This window comes from Scyliorhinus torazame, chromosome 25 (assembly GCF_047496885.1).
Source record: "Scyliorhinus torazame isolate Kashiwa2021f chromosome 25, sScyTor2.1, whole genome shotgun sequence".
Lineage (NCBI taxonomy): Eukaryota > Metazoa > Chordata > Chondrichthyes > Carcharhiniformes > Scyliorhinidae > Scyliorhinus > Scyliorhinus torazame.
The window spans coordinates 24703779-24727667 of record NC_092731.1 but is presented as its reverse complement, the minus strand read 5'-3'; the positions used below and the strand labels follow the sequence as shown (position 1 = coordinate 24727667).

General features: G+C 50.8%; 1 protein-coding gene across 1 annotated transcript in view; it reads right to left on the bottom strand.

Annotated features, from left to right (window-relative positions):
* The window catches only part of LOC140402429 (calpain-2 catalytic subunit-like), a 276110-nt gene that overhangs the window by 193517 nt on the left and 58704 nt on the right, over positions 1-23889 (bottom strand). The window contains exons 6-9 of the mRNA XM_072490200.1: positions 19939-20022; positions 18057-18142; positions 17398-17475; positions 8924-9075 (exon numbers count right to left, since the gene is read on the bottom strand). Of these exons, the coding sequence (XP_072346301.1) occupies positions 8924-9075; positions 17398-17475; positions 18057-18142; positions 19939-20022 (400 nt within the window). The remainder of the gene's footprint in view (positions 1-8923; positions 9076-17397; positions 17476-18056; positions 18143-19938; positions 20023-23889) is intronic.

The following is a 23889-nucleotide window of genomic DNA, read 5'->3' as shown; positions in this document are numbered from 1 at the left end:
AAGGTTGAGAGGGGATTTGATCGAGATGTTCAAAATCATGAGGGGCTCTGGTCAGGGTCGACAGGGAGAAACTGTTCCCGTTAGTGAAAGCATTGGGAACACGAGAGACACCGATTTAAGGCATTTGGCAAAAGATTGCAATGGGGACACAAGGGGAAATGTTTCCACTCAACGAGTGGTTAGGATCTGGAATAGAACATACAGTGCAGAAGGAGGCCATTCGGCCCATCGAGTCTGCACCGACCCACTTAAGCCCTCACTTCCACCCTATCCCCGTAACCCAATAACCCCTCCTAACCTTTTTGGTCACTAAGGGCAATTTATCATGGCCAATCCACCTAACCTGCATGTCTTTGGACTGTGGGAGGAAACCCATGCAGACACGGGGAGAACGTGCAAACTCTGCACAGACAGTGACCCAGCGGGGAATCGAACCTGGGACCCTGGCGCTGTGAAGCCACAGTGCTATCCACTTGTGCTACCATGCTGCCCACCCTGCACTGCCTGAGAGTGTGGTTAGGATCTGGAATGTACTGCCTGAGAGCGTGGTGGAGGCAACTTCAATTGAAACATTCAAGAGGCTTATTCCTTGAAAAGGAGGAATGTGCAAGGCTGTGGGGATTTGTGGGGTAGGGGAGGACACAAAGTGAATTGCTCCTCCTGAGAGCCATGTGATAAATGTAGACATAGTTATGTATTGTATTTCCTATTTGCTGCACTAATGTTATTAAAAACCCTGGTTTAAAACACATGCAGACAGTGTGTCTACCAAAGCTGTAATTACGAAGTCGTAAAAGGTAAGGTATTCATTCCTTCCAGCTACTTACTGGGTTACAGGTAAAGGGCTAATGGAATCGTGTTTTGTTTGTTCAGACTCCCTGGGGTGTGGATAATATATGAGGGATTGTATTTAGTCCTAGCTAAGCAGATCATGGAACTTAGTGGGATTCAGATGATATAATTAATAGACGGATCCATGCCTGTCTGTAGTTTTGCAATCTATTATAGGATTTTAAGTTGAACAGCGGTTTTGCCAAAGCTGTTAGGTTGAGCAGACGTGTACTGGATCGGCTCTTAATAGTAATAATAATAATAATCTTTATTTTCACAAGTAGGCTTACATTAACACTGCAATGAAGTTACTGTGAAAATCCCGTAGTAACCACACTTCTGCGCCTGTTCGGGTACAGTGAGGAAGAGTTCAGAATGTCCAATTCACCTAACATGCACGTCTTTTGGGACTTATGGGAGGAAACCGGAGCACCCGGAGGAAACCCACGCAGACACGGGGAGAACGTGCAGACTCTGCACGGACAGTGACCCAGGTTCCGGGAATCGAACCTGGGTCCCTGGCACTGTAAACAACAGTGCTAACCACTGTGCTACCATGCTGAAAGGATCTCTCTCTGAAGATCTGGACAGATAAGCAGGTAACCTGTTTTATTAATTTGATAAGTGGGGCAGCACAGTGGCGCAGTGGTTAGCACTGCTGCCTCACAGCGGCAAGGACCGGGTTTGATCCCGGCCCAGGGTCACTGTCCGTGTGGAGTTTGCACATTCTCCCCGTGTGTGCATGGGTCTCACCCCCACAATCCAAAAATGTACAGGGTAAGTGGATTGGGCACGCTAAATTGCTCCTTAATTGGGAAAAATTAGTATTTTTAAAAATAAATTTAGAGTACCCAATTATTTGTTTCCAATTAAAGTACCGTAAAGCAACAACGCTAACCACTGCCCACCCGAGCTGCCCTTTCAACTTTATTTAGAAGTGGCATTTGAACTGTATTGGTCTGTTTAATTGGAGTTAGTAGCAGGTATAGATAAGTTCAAGTTTTTCCTTTTGTTCAAGAAATGTTTAGTGATAATTGCAAAACTATTTCTTTGATGTTAACGTGATTAAATCTGTGCTTAAATTAAAATTTGTTTAAATATAAAAGATGCCTATTGCTCAGAGTCATCACAGTTTAACAAATTGAAAATATTATTGGGGTTATCCACCGAGATCCTAACAAACGTTGGGGTCTGGTTCGGTATTCTAACAGCCAGCACAGGCAGCCTGGGCCGAATGGCCTCTTTCTGTGCTGTAACCGTTCCGTGATTCTGTAACAAATGTCAAGCTGGGAATGACATTGGGGAAATTATTCATGACTTGTGCAATCAGGCACGTTGGCAACACCCAAGCCCCAAATATCTCCGCATGCCAAACCATCACTGTGTTGGATCAGGCTCCGACTTGCGTTAGGTGTTGCGTGGAGACATGTCTGTCTCTCTCTTGTGGAATCTAACTGCATGCCCAAGATCCAGTTTCCCAAAGAGCAGGGAGCAGAGCAAGTCTGCGACAAACTCCTTGAGGGATCCCAACAATTGGCCAAGTCAAACGCTGAAGATCCAAGTGTCGCCTGTAGCTCAATCCATTGCCCCCCCCCCCCAACCCATAACCCAGAAAGCAGGGTGGGGGGCGGGGGGAGCAGGTGTTCAAAAAATCACCGGGACATTAAAAATAGATTTTTTTTTGTCATTGTCTTTGAAGATTTCATGTCAAAACATTGAAATTTGGGGGGAAAAGTCTTGCTTGGCTGAAAGTCGAACATCATCCATTGGGCAATGGGTCTTTGGACATTCTGGATTTGCCCTCAGTGTATCCAAACTGGCGCCGTAGTGTGGCGACGAGGGGATTTTCTTTTTTTTTAAATTTAGAGTATCCAATTCATTTTTTCCAATTAAGGGACAATTTAGCGTGGCCAATTCACTTACCCTGCACATCTTTTTGGGTTGTGGGGATGAGACCCATGAAGACACGGGGAGAATGTGCAAACTCCACACGGACAGTGACCCGGGGCCGGGATCGAACCCGGGTCCTCGGCACCATGAGGCGGCAGTGCTAACCACTGCGCCACGCAAGTTAGTAGTTAACTAACTTGATAGAGTTTTTCGAGGAGGTCACTAAGATGATTGATGCAGGTAGGGCAGTAGATGTTGCCTATATGGACTTCAGTAAGGCCTTTGACAAGGTCCCTCATGGGAGACTAGTACAAAAGGTGAAGTCACACGGGATCAGGGGTGAACTGGCAAGGTGGATACAGAACTGGCTAGGCCATAGAAGGCAGAGGGTAGCAATGGAGGGATGCTTTTCTAATTGGAGGGCTGTGACCAGTGGTGTTCCACAGGGATCAGTGTTGGGACCTTTGCTGTTTGTAGTATATATAAATGATTTGGAGGAAAATGTAACTGGTCTGATTAGTAAGTTTGCAGACGACACAAAGGTTGGTGGAATTGCGGATAGCGATGAGGACTGTCTGAGGATACAGCAGGATTTAGATTGTCTGGAGACTTGGGCGGAGAGATGGCAGATGGAGTTTAATCCGGACAAATGTGAGGTAATGCATTTTGGAAGGGCTAATGCAGGTAGGGAATATACAGTGAATGGTAGAACCCTTAAGAGTATTGAAAGTCAAAGAGATCTAGGAGTACAGGTCCACAGGTCATTGAAAGGGGCAACACAGGTGGAGAAGGTAGTCAAGAAGGCATACGGCATGCTTGCCTTCATTGGCCGGGGCATTGAGTATAAGAATTGGCAAGTCATGTTGCAGCTGTATAGAACCTTAGTTAGGCCACACTTGGAGTACAGTGTTCAATTCTGGTCGCAACACTACCAGAAGGATGTGGAGGCTTTAGAGAGGGTGCAGAAGAGATTTACCAGAATGTTGCCTGGTATGGAGGGCATAAGCTATGAGGAGCGATTGAATAAACTCGGTTTGTTCTCACTGGAACTAAGGAGGTTGAGGGGCGACCTGATAGAGGTATACAAAATTATGAGGGGCATAGACAGAGTGGATAGTCAGAGGCTTTTCCCCAGGGTAGAGGGGTCAATTACTAGGGGGCATAGGTTTAAGGTGAGAGGGGCAAGGTTTAGAGTAGATGTACGAGGCAAGTTTTTTACGCAGAGGGTAGTGGGTGCCTGGAACTCGCTACCGGAGGAGGTAGTGGAAGCAGGGACGATAGGGACATTTAAGGGGCATCTTGACAAATATATGAATAGGATGGGAATAGAAGGATACGGCCCCAGGAAGTGTAGAAGATTGTAGTTTAGTCGGGCAGTATGGTCGGCACGGGCTTGGAGGGCCGAAGGGCCTGTTCCTGTGCTGTACATTTCTTTGTTCTTTGTTCTTTGTTGTTCACGTGCTGCCCCTTGGGATTTTCATAGTAACTCCATTGCACTGTTAATGTAAGCCTACTTGTGACACCAGTAAAGATTTTTATTGGACTATTATTATTTTTGCTTTCCGATTAGCCGTACGTCACAAGGACAGATGTGTTGCCTGACTAATGGCTGAATCGTTGGGGGGGGGGGGGGGGGGGTGCTCAAAGCCATGTGATGGCACCTCTAGGAATACCGTGGTCAGCACTGCTGCCTCACAGTGCCAGGGTCCCGGGTTCATGTCTGGCCTCGGGTGACTTTCTGTGTGGAGTTTGCACGTTCTCCCCGTCTCTGCGTGGGTTTCCTCCGGATGATCCGGTTTCCTCCCAAAGTCTAAAGCTGTGCAGGTTGGATGGATTGGCCATGCTAAATTGGCCCTGAGTGTCCAGGGATGTGCAGATTAGGGTGCGGGGTGCAGGGGGGTAGGGAGGGGTGGTTGGGTGAGTGGCTATAAGTAGAGTGCTCGTTTGAAGGGTCAGCACAGACCCAATGGGCTGAATGGCCTCATTCTGCAGTGCAGGGATTCTATGATTCTAGGCAGGCAGGAAGGTGGTTTAAAGTGTGTCTTCTTCAATGCCAGGAGCATCCGGAATAAGGTGGGTGAACTTGCGGCATGGGTTGGTACCTGGGACTTCGATGTTGTGGCCATTTCAGAGACATGGATAGAGCAGGGACAGGAATGGTTGTTGCAGGTGCCGGGGTTTAGATCTTTCAGTAAGCTCAGGGAAGGTGGTAAAAGAGGGGGAGGGGTGGCATTGTTAGTCAAGGACAGTATTACGGTGGCAGAAAGGACGTTTGATGAGGACTCGTCTACTGAGTTAGTATGGGCTGAGGTTAGAAACAGGAAAGGAGAGGTCACCCTGCTAGGAGTTTTCTATAGGCCTTCGAAAAGTTCCAGAGATGTAGAGGAAAGGATTGCAAAGATGATTCTGGATAGGAGCGAAAGCAACAGGTTAGTTGTTGTGGGGGATTTTAACTTTCCAAATATTGACTGGAAACGCTATAGTTCGAGTACATTAGATGGGTACGTTTTTGTCCAATGTGTGCAGGAGGGTTTCCTGACACAGTATGTAGATAGGCCAACGAGAGGCGAGGCCATATAGGATTTGGTACTGGGTAATGAACCAGGACAGGTGTTAGATTTGGAGGTAGGTGAGCACTTTGATGATAGTGACCACAATTCGATTACGTTTACTTTAGTCATGGAAAGGGATAGGTATATACCGCAGGACAAGGGTTATATCTGGGGGAAAGGCAATTATGATGCGATGAGGCAAGACTTAGGATACATCGGATGGAGAGGAAAACTGCAGGGGATGGGCACAATGGAAATGTGGAGCTTGTTCAAGGAACAGCTACTGCGTGTCCTTGATAAGTATGTACCTGTCAGGCAGGGAGGAAGTGGTCGAGTGAGGGAACCTTGGTTTACTAAAGCAGTCGAAACACTTGTCAAGACGAAGAAGGAGACTTATGTAAAGATGAGACATGAAGGTTCAGTTAGGGCGCTCGAGAGTTACAAGTTAGCTCGGAAGGACCTAAAGACAGAGCTAAGAAGAGCCAGGAGGGGACATGAGAAGTCTTTGGCAGGTAGGATCAAGGATAACCCTAAAGCTTTCTATAGATATGTCAGGAATAAAAGAATGACGAGGGTAAGAGTAGGGACAGTCAAGGACAGTAGTGGAAAGTTGTGCTTCGAGTCCGACGAGATAGGAGAGGTGCTAAATGAATATTTTCCGTCAGTATTCACACAGGAAAACGACAATGTTGTCGAGGAGAATACTGAGATTCAGGCTACTCGACTAGAAGGGCTTGAGGTTCATAAGGAGGAGGTGTTAGCAATTCTGGAAAGTGTGAAAATAGATAAGTCACCTGGGCCGGATGGGATTTATCCTAGGATTCTCTGGGAAGCTAGGGAGGAGATTGCTGAGCCTTTGGCCTTGATCTTTAAGTCATCTTTGTCTACAGGAATAGTGCCAGAAGACTGAAGGATAGCAAATGTTGTCCCCTTGTTCAAGGAGGGGAGTAGAGATAACCCCGGTAACTATAGACCAGTGAGCCTTACTTCTGTTGTGGGAAAAATCTTGGAAAGGTTTATTAGAGATAGGGGGCGGAATTCTCCCCCAACGGCGCGATGTCCGCCGACTGGCGCCAAAGACGGCGCCAATCAGACGGGCATCGCGCCGGCCCAAAGGTCCGGAATGCTCCGCATCTTTGGCGGCCTAGCCCCAACATTGAGGGGCTAGGCCGACGTCGGAGGGATTTCCGCCCTGCCAGCTGGCAGAAATGGCGTTTGTTGCCCCGCCAGCTGGCGCGGAAATGCGGCGCATGCGCGGGAGCGTCAGCGGCCGCTGACAGTTTCCCGGCGCATACGCGGGAGCGTCAGCGGCCGCTGAAAGTTTCCCGCGCATGCGCAGTGGGGAGAGTCTCTTCCGCCTCCGCCATGGTGGAGGCCGTAGCGGAGGCGGAAGGGAAAGAGTGCCCCCACGGCACAGGCCCGCCCGTGGATCGGTGGGCCCCGATCGCGGGCCAGTCCACCGTGGGGGCATCCCCCGGGGTCAGATCGCCCCGCGCGCCCCCCCAGGACACCGGAGCCCGCCCACGCTGCCTGGTCCCGCAGGTAAATACCAGGTTTGATTTACGCCGGCGGGACAGGCAATTTCTGGGTGGGACCTCGGCCCATCCGGGCCGGAGAATTGAACGGGGGGTCCCGCCAACTGGCGCGGCCCGATTCCCGGCCAATCTCCGGTACCGGAGACTTTGGCGGGGGCGGGATTCACGGCGGCCAACGGCCATTCTCCGACCCGGCGGGGGGTCGGAGAATGACGCCCACGTTGTATAATCATCTGGAAAAGAATAATTTGATTAGAGATAGTCAACACGGTTTTGCGAAGGGTAGGTTGTGCCTCACAAACCTTATAGAGTTCTTTGAGAAGGTGACCAAACAGGTGGATGAGGGTAAAGCAGTTGATCTGGTGTATATGGATTTCAGTAAAGCGTTTGATAAGGTTCCCCATGGTAGGCTACTGTAGAAAATACGGAGGCATGGGATTCAGGGTGATTTAGCAGTTTGGATCAGAAATTGGCTAGCTGGAAGAAGACAAAGGGTGGTGGTTGATGGGAAGTGTTCAGACTGGAGTCCAGTTACTAGTGGTGTACCACAAGGATCTGTTTTGGGGCCACTGCTGTTTGTCATTTTTATAAATGACCTGGAGGAGGGCGTAGAAGGATGGGTGAGTAAATTTGCAGATGACACTAAAATCGGTGGAGTTGTGGACAGTGCGGAAGGATGTTACAAGTTACAGAGGGACATAAGATAAGCTGCAGTGCTGGGCTGAGAGGTGGCAAATGGAGTTTAATGCAGAAAAGTGTGAGGTGATTCATTTTGGAAGGAATAACAGGAAGACTGAGGACTGGGCTAATGGTAAGATTCTTGGCAGTGTGGATGAGCAGAGAGATCTGTGTCCATATACATAGATCCCTGAAAGTTGCCACCCAGGTTGAGAGGGTTGTTAAGAAGGCGTATGGTGTGTTAGCTTTTATTGGTAGAGGGATTGAGTTTCGAAGCCATGCGGCCACATTTGGAGAATTGCGTGCAATTCTGGTCGCCACATTATAGGTAGGATGTGGAAGCATTCGAAAGGGTGCAAAGGAGATTTACCAGAATGTTGCCTGGTATGGAGGGAAGATCTTATGAGGAAAGGCTGAGGGACTTGAGGCTGTTTTCGTTAGAGAGAAGGTTAAGAGGTGACTTAATTGAGGCATACAAGATGATCAGAGGATTGGATAGGGTGGACAGTGAGAGACTTTTTCCTCGGATGGTGATGTCTAGCACGAGGGGACATACCTTTAAATTGAGGGGAGATAGACATAAGACAGATATCAGAGGTAGGTTCTTTACTCAGAGAGTAGTAAGGGCGTGGAATGCCCTGCCTGCAGCAGTAGTGGACTCGCCAACACTAAGGACATTCAAATGGTCATTGGATAGACATATGGACAATAAGGGAATAGTGTAGATGGGCTTTAGAGTGGTTTCACAGGTCGGCGCAACATCGAGGGCCGAAGGGCCTGTACTGCGCTGTAATGTTCTATGTTCTATGATTAAATTGCAGTTGGCAACCCTAAGCATAATTGAAGTAGATTATCCTGGTTAGTTATTTCATTGCTGTTTGGGGGATCTCGCTGTGCACAAACTGGTAGCCCAATTTTATCAGTGGAACCTCAAACGGTGTTCCTTAGATTAAATGCCTTGGGGTTGGCTAAAGGTGTTGCCTAAACACAAACTGCTATTTCATAATAAGAGACACAAGTTCTGACAAAACCCTTGCAGGTCTGCCAGCATCCTGGAGGGAATAACAAGAGTTAGCGAGACCTTTCAGTCAGAATCTGTCTTTCTTGCATGGTCGAAGCATTGCCTCTTACAACAACAGAAATCAGGAGGCGTTTGGCAATGCACCAATGTGCATCTAGCTGGGGCCGCAGGTCTCTCTCATGGGGAAGATCTGGCTCCTTGCTCAGTAATGTTCTGCCTTCTACGCTGCCCCTTTCAGTCGAAGTACTCATTCATCCAGCTCTTTGTGTCTCACTATCTCTAACCCTGGTACCCTGTGCTCTGGGTGATTCCCCCTTTGCCCTATTCTCCCCATCTCGAACTGCCGTTGCCAGTCTGCGATGGCGGCTGCACAGGGCTTGCGCCGGGCGCAGTGCCCCAGCCCATCGTGTCCCTACCTCTGTCGGTTCCACCGGCGCTGATCCCCGACATCCACTTGCCCTCGTAAGAGGTAATTGTCCAGACACAGGGGGTGCCCTGTTGGCAGAGGGGCTGCAAGCTACAGAGATCCACTTTTGTGAAATTCGCATGGAAAATATCAGCTGGTATCCTGGATGGGGAGTGGGGGTGTGGTGGGAGGGGGGGGGCAGTTGAGACACAAAGTAAAAGGTTAGAGAGCGAGGACAAGTGGGGTTGACCCAAACGCTTATTAAACCCACGACAAATGGAAAATCTCCTGAACTCGGAGGATTCCTCTGTTGCTGAATATACACACACAAAACATACAGTGCAGAAGGAGGCCATTCGGCCCATCGAGTCTGCACCGACCCACTTAAGCCCTCACTATCCCCGTAACCCAATAACCCCTCCTAACCTTTTTGGTCACTATGGGCAATTTATCATGGCCAATCCACCTAACCTGCATGTCTTTGGACTGTGGGAGGAAACCGGAGCACCCGGAGGAAACCCACGCACACACAGGGAGAACGTGCAGACTCCGCACAGACAGTGACCCAGTGGGGAATCGAACCTGGGACCCTGGTGCTGTGAAGCCACAGTGCTAGCCACGTGTGCTACCGTGCTGTCCACTATATATCCGGCAGTATTGTCACGGAGATAAAAACCATGGAAGTACAGACGGAAATATTGGACTTTAAGAAACACCTGAGTTTTAATATTTTTAAATGGACACAAACCCTGAGGATGGTCGGGAATGTACTGTCAGCCACTGATAGGAATAACATTGGACAATACAGGATAATACAGGGTGTTTGTCTAAAGAATGGAGCCTCTCTCAATGTTTCCAGTCAAGGTACTTCGAAAGGAATCTAAAACCTGATTCCCATCTCTAGTAAAGACAAAAGAACACAATTGCCATCCATCTCTTTTTAAAAAAATATATTTATTATGGTTTTTTAACAACACAATTTTCCTCCCTTACAACCAATAACCCCCCCCTCCCCATAACAAAATAACAAAAAAATCGCACTGAGCAAGATATATACATGGCAAAATGGTATATTTACATAGCTTTATACACTGGCTCTCTCCCGCACGTGCCAGTTTCCCCAACCCTTCATGTTATCTCTTGCTTATCCACCCCCCCCCCAAGCAATCCCCCATTCCCCCCCCCTCCCCTCCCAAGACGTCCCCCCCTCCTGCCCCCCCCCTGGGTTGCTGCTGCTGCTGACCAACCTTCCTCTAACGCTCTGCGAGATAGTCTAGGAACGGTTGCCACCGCCTGTAGAACCCCTGCGCAGACCCTCTCAAGGCAAACTTAATCCTCTCCAGCTTTATGAACCCAGCCATGTCGTTTATCCAGGCCTCCACGCTGGGGGGCTTCGCCTCCTTCCACATTAGGAAGATCCGTCGCCGGGCTACTAGGGACGCAAAGGCCAGAATGCCGGCCTCTTTCGACTCCTGCACTCCCAGCTCGTCCACTACTCCAAATATTGCTAGCCCCCAGCTTGGCTTGACCCGGACTTTCACCACCTGAGATATTGCTCCCGCCACTCCTCTCCAGAACCCCTCCAGTGCCGGGCATGACCAAAACATGTGGACATGGTTCGCCGGGCTCCCTGAGCACCTTCCACATCTGTCCTCTACCTCAAAGAACCTGCTCAACCTCGCCCCCGTCAAGTGAGCTCTGTGAACCACCTTAAATTGTATCAGGCTGAGCCTGGCACATGAGGAGGAGGAATTAACCCTACCTAGGGCATCAGCCCACAGACCTTCCTTGATCTCCTCCCCCAGCTCCTCCTCCCATTTACCCTTCAACTTTTCTACCAGCGCTTCCCCCTCTTCTTTCATCTCCTGGCTACAGGGATGATGCAGGCGGGAGGGATTCAGATTTCTGGATAACTGGGGCTCTTTCTGGGGAAGGTGGGACCTCTACAGACAGGATGGTCTACATCTGAACCTGAGGGGCACAAATATCCTGGGGGGGAGATTTGTTAGTGCTCTTTGGGGGGGTTTAAACTAATGCAGCAGGGGCATGGGAACCTGGATTGTAGTTTTAGGGTAAGGGAGAATGAGAGTATAGAGGTCAGGAGCACAGATTTGACGTCGCAGGAGGGGGCCAGTGTTCAGGTGGGTGGTTTGAAGTGTGTCTACTTCAATGCCAGGAGTATACGAAATAAGGTAGGGGAACTGGCAGCATGGGTTGGTACCTGGGACTTCGATGTTGTGGCCATTTCGGAGACATGGATAGAGCAGGGACAGGAATGGATGTTGCAGGTTCCGGGGTTTAGGTGTTTTAGTAAGCTCAGAGAAGGAGGCAAAAGAGGGGGAGGTGTGGCGCTGCTAGTCAAGAGCAGTATTACGGTGGCGGAGAGGATGCTAGATGGGGACTCATCTTCCGAGGTAGTATGGGCTGAGGTTAGAAACAGGAAAGGAGAGGTCACCCTGTTGGGAGTTTTCTATAGGCCTCCAAATAGTTCTAGGGATGTAGAGGAAAGGATGGCGAGGATGATCCTGGATAAGAGCGAAAGTAACAGGGTAGTTATTATGGGAGACTTTAACTTTCCAAATATTGACTGGAAAAGATATAGTTCGAGTACATTAGATGGGTAGTTTTTTGTACAGTGTGTGCAGGAGGGTTTCCTGACACAATATGTTGACAGGCCAACAAGCGGCGAGGCCACGTTGGATTTGGTTTTGGGTAATGAACCAGGCCAGGTGTTGGATTTGGAGGTAGGAGAGCACTTTGGGGACAGTGACCACAATTCAGTGACGTTTACGTTAATGATGGAAAGGGATAAATATACACCGCAGGGCAAGAGTTATAGCTGGGGGAAGGGCAATTATGATGCCATTAGACGTGACTTGGAGGGGATAAGGTGGAGAAATAGGCTGCAAGTGTTGGGCACACTGGATAAGTGGAGCTTGTTCAAGGATCAGCTACTGCGTGTTCTTGATAAGTATGTACCGGTCAGGCAGGGAGGAAGGCGTAGAGCGAGGGAACCGTGGTTTACCAAAGAAGTGGAACCTCTTGTTAAGAGGAAGAAGGAGGCCTATGTGAAGATGAGGTGTGAAGTTTCAGTTGGGGCGATGGATAGTTACAAGGTAGCGAGGAAGGATCTAAAGAGAGAGCTAAGACGAGCAAGGAGGGGACATGAGAAGTATTTGGCAGGTAGGATCAAGGAAAACCCAAAAGCTTTCTATAGGTATGTCAGGAATAAGTGAATGACTAGGGAAAGAGTAGGACCAGTCAAGGACAGGGATGGGAAGTTGTGTGTGGAGTCTGAAGAGATAGGCGAGATACTAAATGAATATTTTTCGTCAGTATTCACTCAGGAAAAAGAGAATGTTGTGGAGGAGAATGCTGAGACCCAGGCTATTAGAATAGATGGCATTGAGGTACGTAGGGAAGAGGTGTTGGCAATTCTGGACAGGCTGAAAATAGATAAGTCCCCGGGGCCTGATGGGATTTATCCAAGGATTCTCTGGGAGGCCAGGGAAGAGATTGCTGAACCTTTAGCTTTGATTTATATGTCATCATTGGCTACAGGAATAGTGCCAGAGGACTGGAGGATAGCAAATGTGGTCCCTTTGTTCAAAAAGGGGAGCAGAGACAACCCCGGCAACTATAGACCGGTGAGCCTCACGTCTGTAGTGGGTAAAGTCTTGGAGGGGATTATAAGAGACAAGATTTATAATCATCTAGATAGGAATAATATGATCAGGGATAGTCAGCATGGCTTTGTGAAGGGTAGGTCATGCCTCACAAACCTTATCGAGTTCTTTGAGAAGGTGACTGAACAGGTAGACGAGGGTAGAACAGTTGATGTGTGTATATGGATTGCAGGAAAGCGTTTGATAAGGTTCCCCACGGTAGGCTATTGCAGAAAATACGGAGGCTGGGGATTGAGGGTGATTTCGAGATGTGGATCAGAAATTGGCTAGCTGAAAGAAGACAGAGGGTGGTGGTTGATGGGAAATGGTCAGAATGGAGTTCAGTTACAAGTGGAGTACCACAAGGACCTGTTCTGGGGCCGTTGCTGTTTGTCATTTTTATCAATGACCTAGAGGAAGGCGCAGAAGGGTGGGTGAGTAAATTTGCAGACGATACTAAAGTCGGTGGTGTTGTCGACAGTGTGGAAGGATGTAGCAGGTTACAGAGGGATATAGATAAGCTGCAGAGCTGGGCTGAGAGGTGGCAAATGGAGTTTAATGTAGAGAAATGTGAGGTGATTCACTTTGGAAGGAATAACAGGAATGCGGAATATTTGGCTAATGGTAAAGTTCTTGGAAGTGTGGATGAGCAGAGGGATCTAGGTGTCCATGTACATAGATCCCTGAAAGTTGCCACCCAGGTTGATAGGGTTGTGAAGAAGGCCTATGGAGTGTAGGCCTTTATTGGTAGAGGGATTGAGTTCCGGAGTCAGGAGGTCATGTTGCAGCTGTACAAAACTCTGGTACGGCCGCATTTGGAGTATTGCGTACAGTTCTGGTCACCGCATTATAGGAAGGACGTGGAGGCTTTGGAGCGGGTGCAGAGGAGATTTACCAGGATGTTGACTGGTATGGAGGGAAAATCTTATGAGGAAAGGCTGATGGACTTGAGGTAGTTTTCGTTAGAGAGAAGAAGGTTAAGAGGAGACTTAATAGAGGTGTACAAAATGATCAGGGGGTTAGATAGGGTGGACAGTGAGAGCCTTCTCCCGCGGATGGAAATGGCTGGCACGAGGGGACATAGCTTTAAACTGAGGGGTAATAGATATAGGACAGAGGTCAGAGGTAGGTTCTTTACGCAAAGAGTAGTGAGGCCGTGGAGTGCCCTACCTGCAACAGTAGTGAACTCGCCAACATTGAGGGAATTAAAAAGTTTATTGGATAAACATATGGATGATAATGGCATAGTGTAGGTTAGATGGCTTTTGTTTCGGTGCAACATCGTGGGCCGAAGGGCCTGTACTGCGCTGTATCGTTCTATGTTCTATGGTGTATTGCCGACACCTTGCCCTCCCCGACCCACACACTCGAGATCACCCTATCTTGAGTTTCTTGTACCGGGAGCAACGGGAATTCCCTCACCTGTCGCCTCACAAACGCCCTCACCTGCATATATCTAAAAGCATTTCCCGGTGGTATCTCAAACTTCTCCTCCAGTGCCCCTAGGCTCGCAAACGTCCCGTCAATGAACAGGTCCCCCAGTCTTCTGATGCCCGCCCGATGCCAGCTCTGGAACCCCCGTCCATCCTCCCCGGGACAAACCGTTAGTTGCCCCTGATCGGGGACCACACCGAGGCTCCCATTGCACCCCTGTGCCGTCTCCACTGACCCCAGATCCTTAGCGTTGCCGCCACCACCGGGCTCGTGGTGAATTGCCATCCATCTCAAAGTCACTGGATATAATTGCCTGGACGAGGCTAATGGATACCTGTCATCTCGAAATATGCAAAGGAGGGTGCCAAATGCCTCCTTGCTACCAGCCTGTTGGTATCTGTCTGTTGGTGTGTGTGTTGTAGCCACCTAAAATGGCTGATTCCCTATTAATTTGGCCAAAACCCGACATAAAATGGCTAACCAAAAAGGCTGATGGGAAAAGCAGCCAACAGGACACAAACGGACAGCTGCAGACAGAATAGCGTATTCGGCTCTGGGGAAGTCGGTCCAGATCAATACCTACGACTATTAGCAGCACATCAACCCAGACATCTGCAGTTTAATCGGCTATCCCCGGGAACAATTGCAACATATTAGCAATTGAATGCCGGGCCAGACCTCTCGGCGCCTGCAGTGGCCGAAACAAAGACAGGTGAACGACCACCCCCGATCGAGGAATCGCCCCATTATTGGAGCATATCGAACCCAGTGATTGGGAACAAGTCCAATCACTTGGGACTCAGGGTCAAGGGCCGCCCCGAGAAGCGGGAAGCCCCTGGGCCCTATAAATTGAGGGGCCAAGTTCAGATCTCTCTCTCTCTCCCTTCTTCTCCTGCTCGCAACCTTCGCAAGAACATCGACCAGAAACAGTAAGTTTGACTCCAGCGATCGCTACCCGATAGAGACTCCTAGCCATCGACCCGTATCAGCCTTTTGAATCCCGCAGGCCAGACCCAATTCGATAAACCATTTGTTTCCCTGACCTGGTGGGCCATCCCCAAAAGTTAAGTATTGGCCAGTAGTGGTCGGTTTTGATATAGATAGTAGGATTATTGTGTAAGTATCTATTGTTGTATATAATAAATGACCGTTGATTTCAATCTTACTAAGCGGTGTGCTGACTTATTAATCATAACTCGAGCTTGAACCACGTGGCGGTATCAGAAAGATACCTGGCGACTCGTGAGCAAAGGTGACATTATCAGAGCTAATAAAACTAAGGCTAAAAAGAGCAACAGTGTGCTGTAAGGAAAAGCAGGCAGACCTTTTCAGCTCTAAAAGTGCGTGATGCAGTGAACAAAGCAGGGCCCCTGGAAAAATAGCCACCTTTTTGCAGGAATATCTCAAAACCCTCTCTCTGACTGTGGAAGTAAACCAACCAACGAAAAAAGCAAAGGATCGCGGCTGGAAAGAAAGAACTGAAATCTCTCTACCCAACCACACAACACCCGAGTTGCCGATTTAGCTATTTGCCTGCTGAAGTCAACTTTACTGAAATCAGTTCGCAACGGCTGGAATGCGCCGTCATCCACTCCTGGCAACTCAATCACTGTTCCGTGTAACCTTTCAATTATACTTACTCACTATTGGACTCAATTATTATTCCTAATCTGTATGATAGACAATGCATGTTAATCATTACCTTTACCTTTATAATAATTAAACATACTCTTATCTTAGCTCAAGAGCGCCTGGTTAAATTGGCTCCTTTTGAAACGTAATTATGCGGTTCCGAAATGGTACCCATGGGAAAGGGATTCCTGTCAGATTCCTGCTGCTCCCAGCAGAGAGCAGGTTGAATAAAGACTTGGAGCCTGTCATCCTTCCTCAATCAGGTGACAAAGCTTTTTCGGAACCGCGCTGTTTGTAACAATGTGCTTTCACATAGCACCTTTAATACAGTGAAAAGGCTCCTAAGGTTCCTCAACGACACAGCGGGGAGAACCAAACTCCAAACTGCATTCAGATATGGAGGTACAGGGCAGCACGGTAGTGCAGTGGTTAGCACTGCTGCCTCACGGAGCCAAGGTCCCAGGTTCAAACCCGGCCCCGGGTCACTGTCCGGGTGGTATTTGCACATTCTCCCTGTGTCTACATGCGTTTCGCCCCCACAACCCAAAAGATGTGCAGGGTAGGTGGATTGGCCACGCTAAATTGCCCCTTAATTGGAAAAAATGATTTGGGTACTCTAAATTTTTTTTTTAAAGAAATGCAGGTACAGTGACATGGTGATTAGCACTGTTGCCTCACAGCGCCAGGGACCCAGGTTCAATTCCCGCCTTGGGTCACTGTCTGTGCGGAGTTTGCACGTTCTCCCCGTGGCTGCGTGGGTTTCCTCCGGGGGCTCGGGTTTCCTCCCACAGTCCAAAGATGTGTAGGTCTGGTGGATTGGCCGTGATAAATTGTCCCTTAGTGTCCAGGGGTGTGCAGGTGGGGTCACGGGAATAGGGTGCAGACTCGATGGGTCGAATGGCCTCCTTCTGCACTGTAGGGATTCTATGGTTCTACGTAGACAATTGCTCGATCACTTCATCCTCAGCCTGTGGCCATTCACTTAAGTGACACTGAGGGATAGATGTTCATCTCTAGTGGCATCACATTAGGTACCAAAGTTTTTTGATACAACTCAGTGTGAACTCTCCGTGACATCATGAAAATGCCTTAATGTGCCCGAGCAGATATTCAATTAATTAATTAATTTTTTATAAATTTAGAGTACCCAATTCATTTTTTCCAATTAAGGGGCAATTTAGCGTGGTCAATCCACCTATCCTGCACATCCTTGAGTTGTGGGAGCGAAACCCACGCAAACACGGGGAGAATGTGCAAACTCCACACGGACAGTGACCCGGGGCTGGGATCGAACCTGGGACTTCGGCGCCGTGAGGCAGCAATGCTAACCACTGCGTCACCGTGCTGCCCGCAGATATTCAATTCTATCGGCAGCAATACCAGCCTATTCGACTGCAGGGGTTTTCGCAGGTCAGCAGAGTTTCCATTGGAAGTTGCCGGATATCAATGAGGATCCCAGAACCACTCCCATCCCTACTCCAGGGTTCTGAGGTAACTGCGCGCACGCCAATCAGAGCTCAGCGATGGGTCTTCACACGATGCTCTTACAGCGTGTTTCCAGGCCTTACCTCGCACTGTGTAATCCCTCCATTGGCAGAGTTATCCTCCCAACAACCATGGAACCCATCGGTGTCATTGTCTGACCGGTTAGCTACCGACCCAGCACTGAGCCAGAGATCGCCTTTCATTAACAAACCATTGGTGAACAGAGAGTTCAATCAGACTGAGAGTGGGTTTGGCCTAAAGAACCTACCAGAATTCCCCGTCATCCTTAATCTTCAGCTTCAGTCTGACCTTCTCCTGGTCACTAACACCATTCCACAAAGGGGACCTGCGGCAAGGAGAGAATATGTTAGACATCCCTGAGAAACTCATCCAGAGCAATGTCACTGAGACACAAAGGTCAGCACTGAAATCTGTTTGGGAAAATGCAGATCCCAGTGAGCGTACGAATGGATTCTTGAGTAAGAAAGGATGAGTGGTAAATATGGCACAGCTTCAGTGCAAGAATAAGGCACAATATCCAATGATGACTGTACCTGTCCTGGGAGTGTTTGATGGGGACAGGGTAGAGGGAACTTTACTCTGTATCTAACCCCGTGGTGTACCTGTCCTGGGAGTGTTTGATGGGGACAGTGTAGAGGGAGCTTTACTCTGTATCTAACCCCGTGCTGTACCTGTCGTGGGAGTGTTTGATGGGGCAGTGTAGAGGGAGCTTTATTCTGTATCTAACGCCGTGCTGTACCTGTCCTGGGAGTGTTTGATGGGGACAGTGTAGAGGGAGCTTTACTCTGTATCTAACCCCGTGCTGTACCTGTCCTGGGAGTGTTTGATGGGGACAGTGTAGAGGGAGCTTTACTCTGTATCTAACCCCGTGCTGTACCTGTCCTGGGAGGACCTCCTCCCTCGTACCTGTCACTCCATGTTCCGATGTACTCCGTGCGGCCCCATGGATTCCGTAATCGGAAGAGTTTTACCGAGGATCCACCCAGCTTCACCTAGCGATGGGAAACAAGTGGATGAGACTGGGTTGTGGAACATGAAAATGAAAGTCGCTTATTGTCACAAGTAGGCTTCAAATGAAATTACTGTGAAAAGCCCCTCGTCACCACATTCCGGCACCTGTTCGGGGAGGCTGGTACGGGAATTGAACCGTGCTGCTGGCCTGCCTTGGTCTGCTTTAAAAGCCAGCGATTTAGCCCAGTGTGCTAAACCAGCCAGCTAGACTATTGCGTAAATCTTGAAGAGTCGTCTCCAGAGGGCCGGATTTATCCAGCCCGCCCAAGGCAGGTTTCCACAGGGATAAACAGCTCACCATGGAATCTTCAAGTTCTGCCAAAGTCAATGGCCATTTGCTTGGCTCGTGCGACAGTGCGCGGAGTGTGGGGGGTCGCACTGGACCTAACCTGGACTGTGGGAGGAAACCGGAGTACCCGAAGGAAACCCACACAGATACGGGAGAACACCCAAGGTCGGAATCGAACCTGGGACCTTGGCGCTGTGAGGCGACCAAGGCAGTGAACCGATTTTTGAATTAAATAAAAGCACAGGAGACAATCGTTCCATGGTGACACCTCAACCAATCAGTGTTGACTTGCCAACCAATCCGCACCCTTTCCATGTGCGACATAACTTGTTCCTTTGAAATTTGACATTCTTGCCTCTGTCCTTTTTCTCAGCAATGCTCAAGGGCTGTATTACCACGTGACTATTTATACTGGAATGCCCCACAGAGTCTCACAGCAGCATTGTAAAACAAAGGAAGTCAACGGAAACGGGACAAGGACACTCTGAAGAATTCACTTTCTTGGGAGTTTCGATGTTGACTCTTGAGTCCTGGGAGAGGCTCGCCCAGGCTGCAAGCAAATAAAACAAAACGGAGCGGCCTCCTTCAGAAGCAAGTATGTATCAGAGGCAGTGAGAGAACTCGAGGTGAAGGCTTCCTGATCCCGTAACTCATCCAAAGCTCATCTATCTGTCTTATGGACAGCAGAACCTTCCGGGCAAAGATTGGACTTCGCGATCACCTCCATAACCACCGGAATCCTACCAAACACCCCAGATGATTGACCTGGTCACCTCGTCTCATAGAATCTTAAGAATTTACAGTGCAGAAGGAGGCCATTCGGCCCATCGGGTCTGCACCGGCCCTTGGAAAGAGCACCCCACTTAAGCCCACGCCTCCACCCTATCCCCGTAACCCCACCTAATCTTTTTGGACACTAAGGGCAATTTAGCATGGCCAATCCACCTTATCTGTGCATCTTTGGATTGTGGGAGGAAACCGGAGCACCCGGAGGAAACCCACGCAGACACGGGGAGAACGTGCAGACTCCGCACAGACAGTTACCCAAGGCGGGATTCAAACCTGGGACCCTAGAGCTGTGAAGCAACAGTGCTAACCACTGTGCTACGCTACCGTCTCGAAAGATAAACCAGAATAAAACATATTCTGAGCCACGTAAGAAGATATGAGTTCAGGTGGCCCAGAGCTTGATCCAAGACGTCGATTTTGAGGAGTGTCTTAAAGGAGCAAAGTGAGGTAGAGAGCCGGAGCGGGGAAGGGAGGGAATTCCAGAGCTTAGGACCCAGCACAGCTGAAGGCGGGGCTGCCAATCATGAAGTGATTAAGATCAGGAGTAAACAAGAGGCCCAGGATTCAATGAGCGCAGAGATCTCGGAGGGTGGTGGGGTTGGAGGGAGTGACAGATAACGCGAGGGGTGAGGCCGTGGGGGGATTTGAAAACGAGGATGTAAACTTGAATGAGATAATGCAGTCTGGTCAGATACTCACCCTGTCTGCTTCCGTGATCGCATAAGCGTGTGCCTTCAACAAACCAAGACCGTTGTCCTTCTCCATATCCTCTTTGTCTTTGGCCTGGAAAAGAATTCAAAGTTTAACGGGATCGTTAGGTTGGGAATCAGCCGTAAATTAAAATATCTTACTCCCAGTTCCCAAGAATCTGCAGTGCTCGATCCACGTTATCACCCTTCCCGCTATTGGGAGCTCCTGCCCTTGCTGTTCAGCGTCCCCTGTTGTGTGTCCCACTCATGGAACTGGGAAGACACCATGAGGTTTACTCACGCCCAGCCTCAATGGAAAGGGTGCCAGGTGGAAAGGGACTGGTTTAGCTCAGTGGGCTAGACAGCTGGTTTGTGATGCAGAACAAGGCCAGCAGCGCGGGTTCAATTCCCATACCAGCTGAGAATTCTGAATTCTCCCTTTATGTACCCGAACAGGCGCCGGAATGTGGCGACTGGGAGCTTATCACAGTAACTTCATTGCAGTGTTAATGTAAGCCTCCTTGTGACAATAAAGGTTATTTATTTAGATGTGGGTGGGGAATCTCCCTGGAACCCCAAACCCCATTCCTCTCTTTGCTGAGACCTCAGCTTTGCTCTACACCATGGCCACTGTCCACACTGCCTCCCCTCTCCCCAACACTCCCGGTCTTCCCCTCTTCCCCTCTCCCCTCAACACCCCCAGTTACCCCAACTACCCCAATCTCCCTCCCCAAACCACACTATCCACCTCCCCAAACCCCGCTCTCCCCAAATCCCGCTCTCCCCCCTCCCCAAACCCCGCTCTCCCCTCTCCCCAAACCCCGCTCTCCACAATCCGTGCTGTCCACAAACCCTGCTGTCACCAAACCCCGCTCTCCGCAAACCTTGCAGTCCCCAAACCCTGCTCTCCCGAAACCCCGCTCTCCTTCTCCCCAGACACCTCTCTCCACAAACCCCCTGTCCCCAAACCCCGCTCTCCCCTCTCCCCAAACCCCACTCTCCCCTCTCCCCAAACCCCGCTCTCCCCTTTCCCCAAACCCCACTCTCCCCAAACCCCGCTCTCCACAAACACTGCTCTCCACAAACCCCGCTCTCCCCAAACTCCGCTCTCCCCTCTCCCCAAACCCCGCTCTCCCCTCTCCCCAAACACTGCTCTCCCCAAACCCTGCTCTCCCCAAACCCCGCTCTCCCCAAACCCCGTTCTCCCCAAACACTGCTCTGCCCAAGCCCCGCTCTCCCCAAACCCCGCTCTCCCCAAACCCGTTTCTCCCCAAACACTGCTCCCCCCGAGGAGCCGGGAGTGCAGGAGGCGAAAGAGGCTGGAATTCTGGCCTTTGCGTCCCTGGTAGCCCGGCGAAGGATTCTCCTTCAGTGGAAAGATACGAGGCCCCCAAGCGTGGAATCCTGGATCAGCGATATGGCAGGGTTCATTAAATTGGAGAGGGTGAAATTCGCCTTGAGGGTCTGTACAAGGGTTCTTTAGGCGGTGGCAACCGTTCTTAGACTTCCTGGCAGAACGATAGACATTGGTCAATGGCAGCAGCAGCTCGGGGGGGTGGGGGGGTTTACTTTATTTTTGTTTATGTTATTTACACTGGAAGGGTCTGAGGGGGTGTATACACCTGTTGTCTTAAGTCGGGGTGTTAAGGTTAATTTATTATTTAGGCACGGGGGGGAGGGGTTTGGGGGGTTGCTTTTTTAGATTGTGTTTTGTACTTAACCCTGTTGGGTTCTTTTTTCTTTCTCATTTTGTTATTGATATTTTTTGAAAACCTTTATTAAAAATTATTTTTTAAAAAACACTGCTGTCCCCAAACCCCGCTGTCCCCAAACTACGTTCTCCCCTCTCCCCAAACTCTCCCCTGTTCCCAAACCCCGCTCTCCCCTCTCCCCAAACTCTCCCCTGTCCCCAAACCCCGCTCTCCCCAAACCCCGCTCTCCCCAAACACTGCTCTCCCCAAACCCCGCTCTCCCCAAACACTGCTCTCCCCAAACCCCGCTCTCCCCAAACACTGCTCTCCCCAAACCCCGCTCTCCCCAAACCCCGCTCTCCCTAAACCCCGCTCTCCCCAAACCCCCGCTCTCCCCAAACCCCGCTCTCCCCAAGCCCTGCTCTCCCCAAACACTGCTCTCCCCAAACCCTGCTCTCCCCAAACCCCGCTCTCCCCAAACCCCGCTCTCCCCAAACCCCGCTCTCCCCAAACCCCGCTCTCCCCAAACCCCGCTCTCCCCAAACACTGCTCTCCCCAAACCCCGCTCTCCCCAACCCCCGCTCTCCCCAAACCCCGCTCTCACCAAACCCCAAACTCCGCTCTCCCCAAACACTGCTCTCACCAAACCCTGCTCTCCCCAAACCCCGTTCTCCACCTCCCCATACCCCGCTCTCCCCTCCCCCAAACCCCGTTCTCCCCAAACCCCTCTCTCCCCAAACCCCAAACTCCGCTCTCCCCAAACCCTGCTCTCCCCAAACCCAAAACCCTGGCGCCCCAAACCCCGCTCTCCCCAATCCTCCCTCTCCCCAAACCCCGCTCTCCCCAAACCCCGCTCTCCCCAAACCACACTCTCCCCTCGCCTCAAACCCCGCTCTCCCCAAACCACGCTCTCCCCAAACCCCACTCTCCCCTCTTCCCAAAACCCACTCCCCTCTCCCCTAACCCCGCTCGCCTCAAGCCCCGCTCTCCCCAAACCACACTCTCCCCAAACCCTGCTCTCCCCTTCACCAAACCCCACTGTCCCCTCACCCCAAACCTTGCTCTCCCCAAACCCTGCTCTCCCCAAACCCCGCTCTCCCCTCTCCCCAAACCCCACTCTCCCCAAACCCCACTCTCCCCAAACCCCGCTCTCCCCCACAGCAAACCCGCTCTCCCCTCTCCTCAAACCCCGCCCTCCCCAAACCCCACTCTCCCCAGACCCCACTCTCCCCAAACCCCGCTCTCCCCTCTCCCCAAACACCGCTCTCCCCAAACCCCACTCTCCCCCACAGCAAACCCGCTCTCCCCTCTCCTCAAACCCCACTCTCCACAAACCCCGCTCTCCCGTCTCTCCAAACCACACTCTCCCCAAACCCCGCACTCCTCTCCCCCCAAACCCTGCTCTCCCCAAACCGCTCTCTTCCCAAACCCTGCTCTCGCCTCTCCCCAAACACCCCCTCTCCAAACTCCGCTCTCCCCTCTCCCCAAACCACCGTCTCCCCAAACCCCGTTCTCCTCAAATTCCGCTCTCCCCTCTCCCCAAAACCCCCTCTCCCCAAACTCCGCTCTCTCCTCTCCCCAAAACCCCCTCTCCCCAAACCCCCACTCCCCAAACTCCGCTCTCCCCAAAACCCCCTCTCCCCAAACTCCGCTCGCCCTCTCCCCAAACCCCCCTCTCCCCAAACCCCCTCTCCCAAACTCCGCTCTTCCCTCTCCCCAAACCCCCTCTCCCCAAACCCCCCTCTCCCCAAACCCCGTTCTCCCCAAACCCTGCTCCCCCTTCCCCAAACCCCGCTCTCCCCAAACCCCACACTCCCCTCTCCCCAAATCTCTCTCTCCCCAAACCCCGCTCTTCCCAAAACCCACTCTCCCCTCTCCCCGCTCTTCCCAAACCCTGCTCTCCCCAAACCACACTCCCCCCAAGCCCTGCTCTCCCCTTCTCCAAACCCCACTGTCCCCTCACCCCAAACCCTGCTCTCCCCAAACCCCGCTCTCCCAAAACCCCGCTCTCCCCTCTCCCCAAACCCCACTCTCCCCAAACCCCGCTCTCCCTTTCCCCAAACACCGCTCTCGCCAAACCACACCCTCCCCAAAACCCACTCTTCCCCACCCCAAACCCGCTCTCCCCTCTCCTCAAACCCCGCTCTCCCCAAACCCCACACTCCCCTCTCCCCAAATCTCTCTCTCCCCAAACCCCGCTCTCCCCTCTCCTCAAACCCCGCTCTCCCCAGACCCCACACTCCCCTCTCCCCAAATCTCTCTCTCCCCAA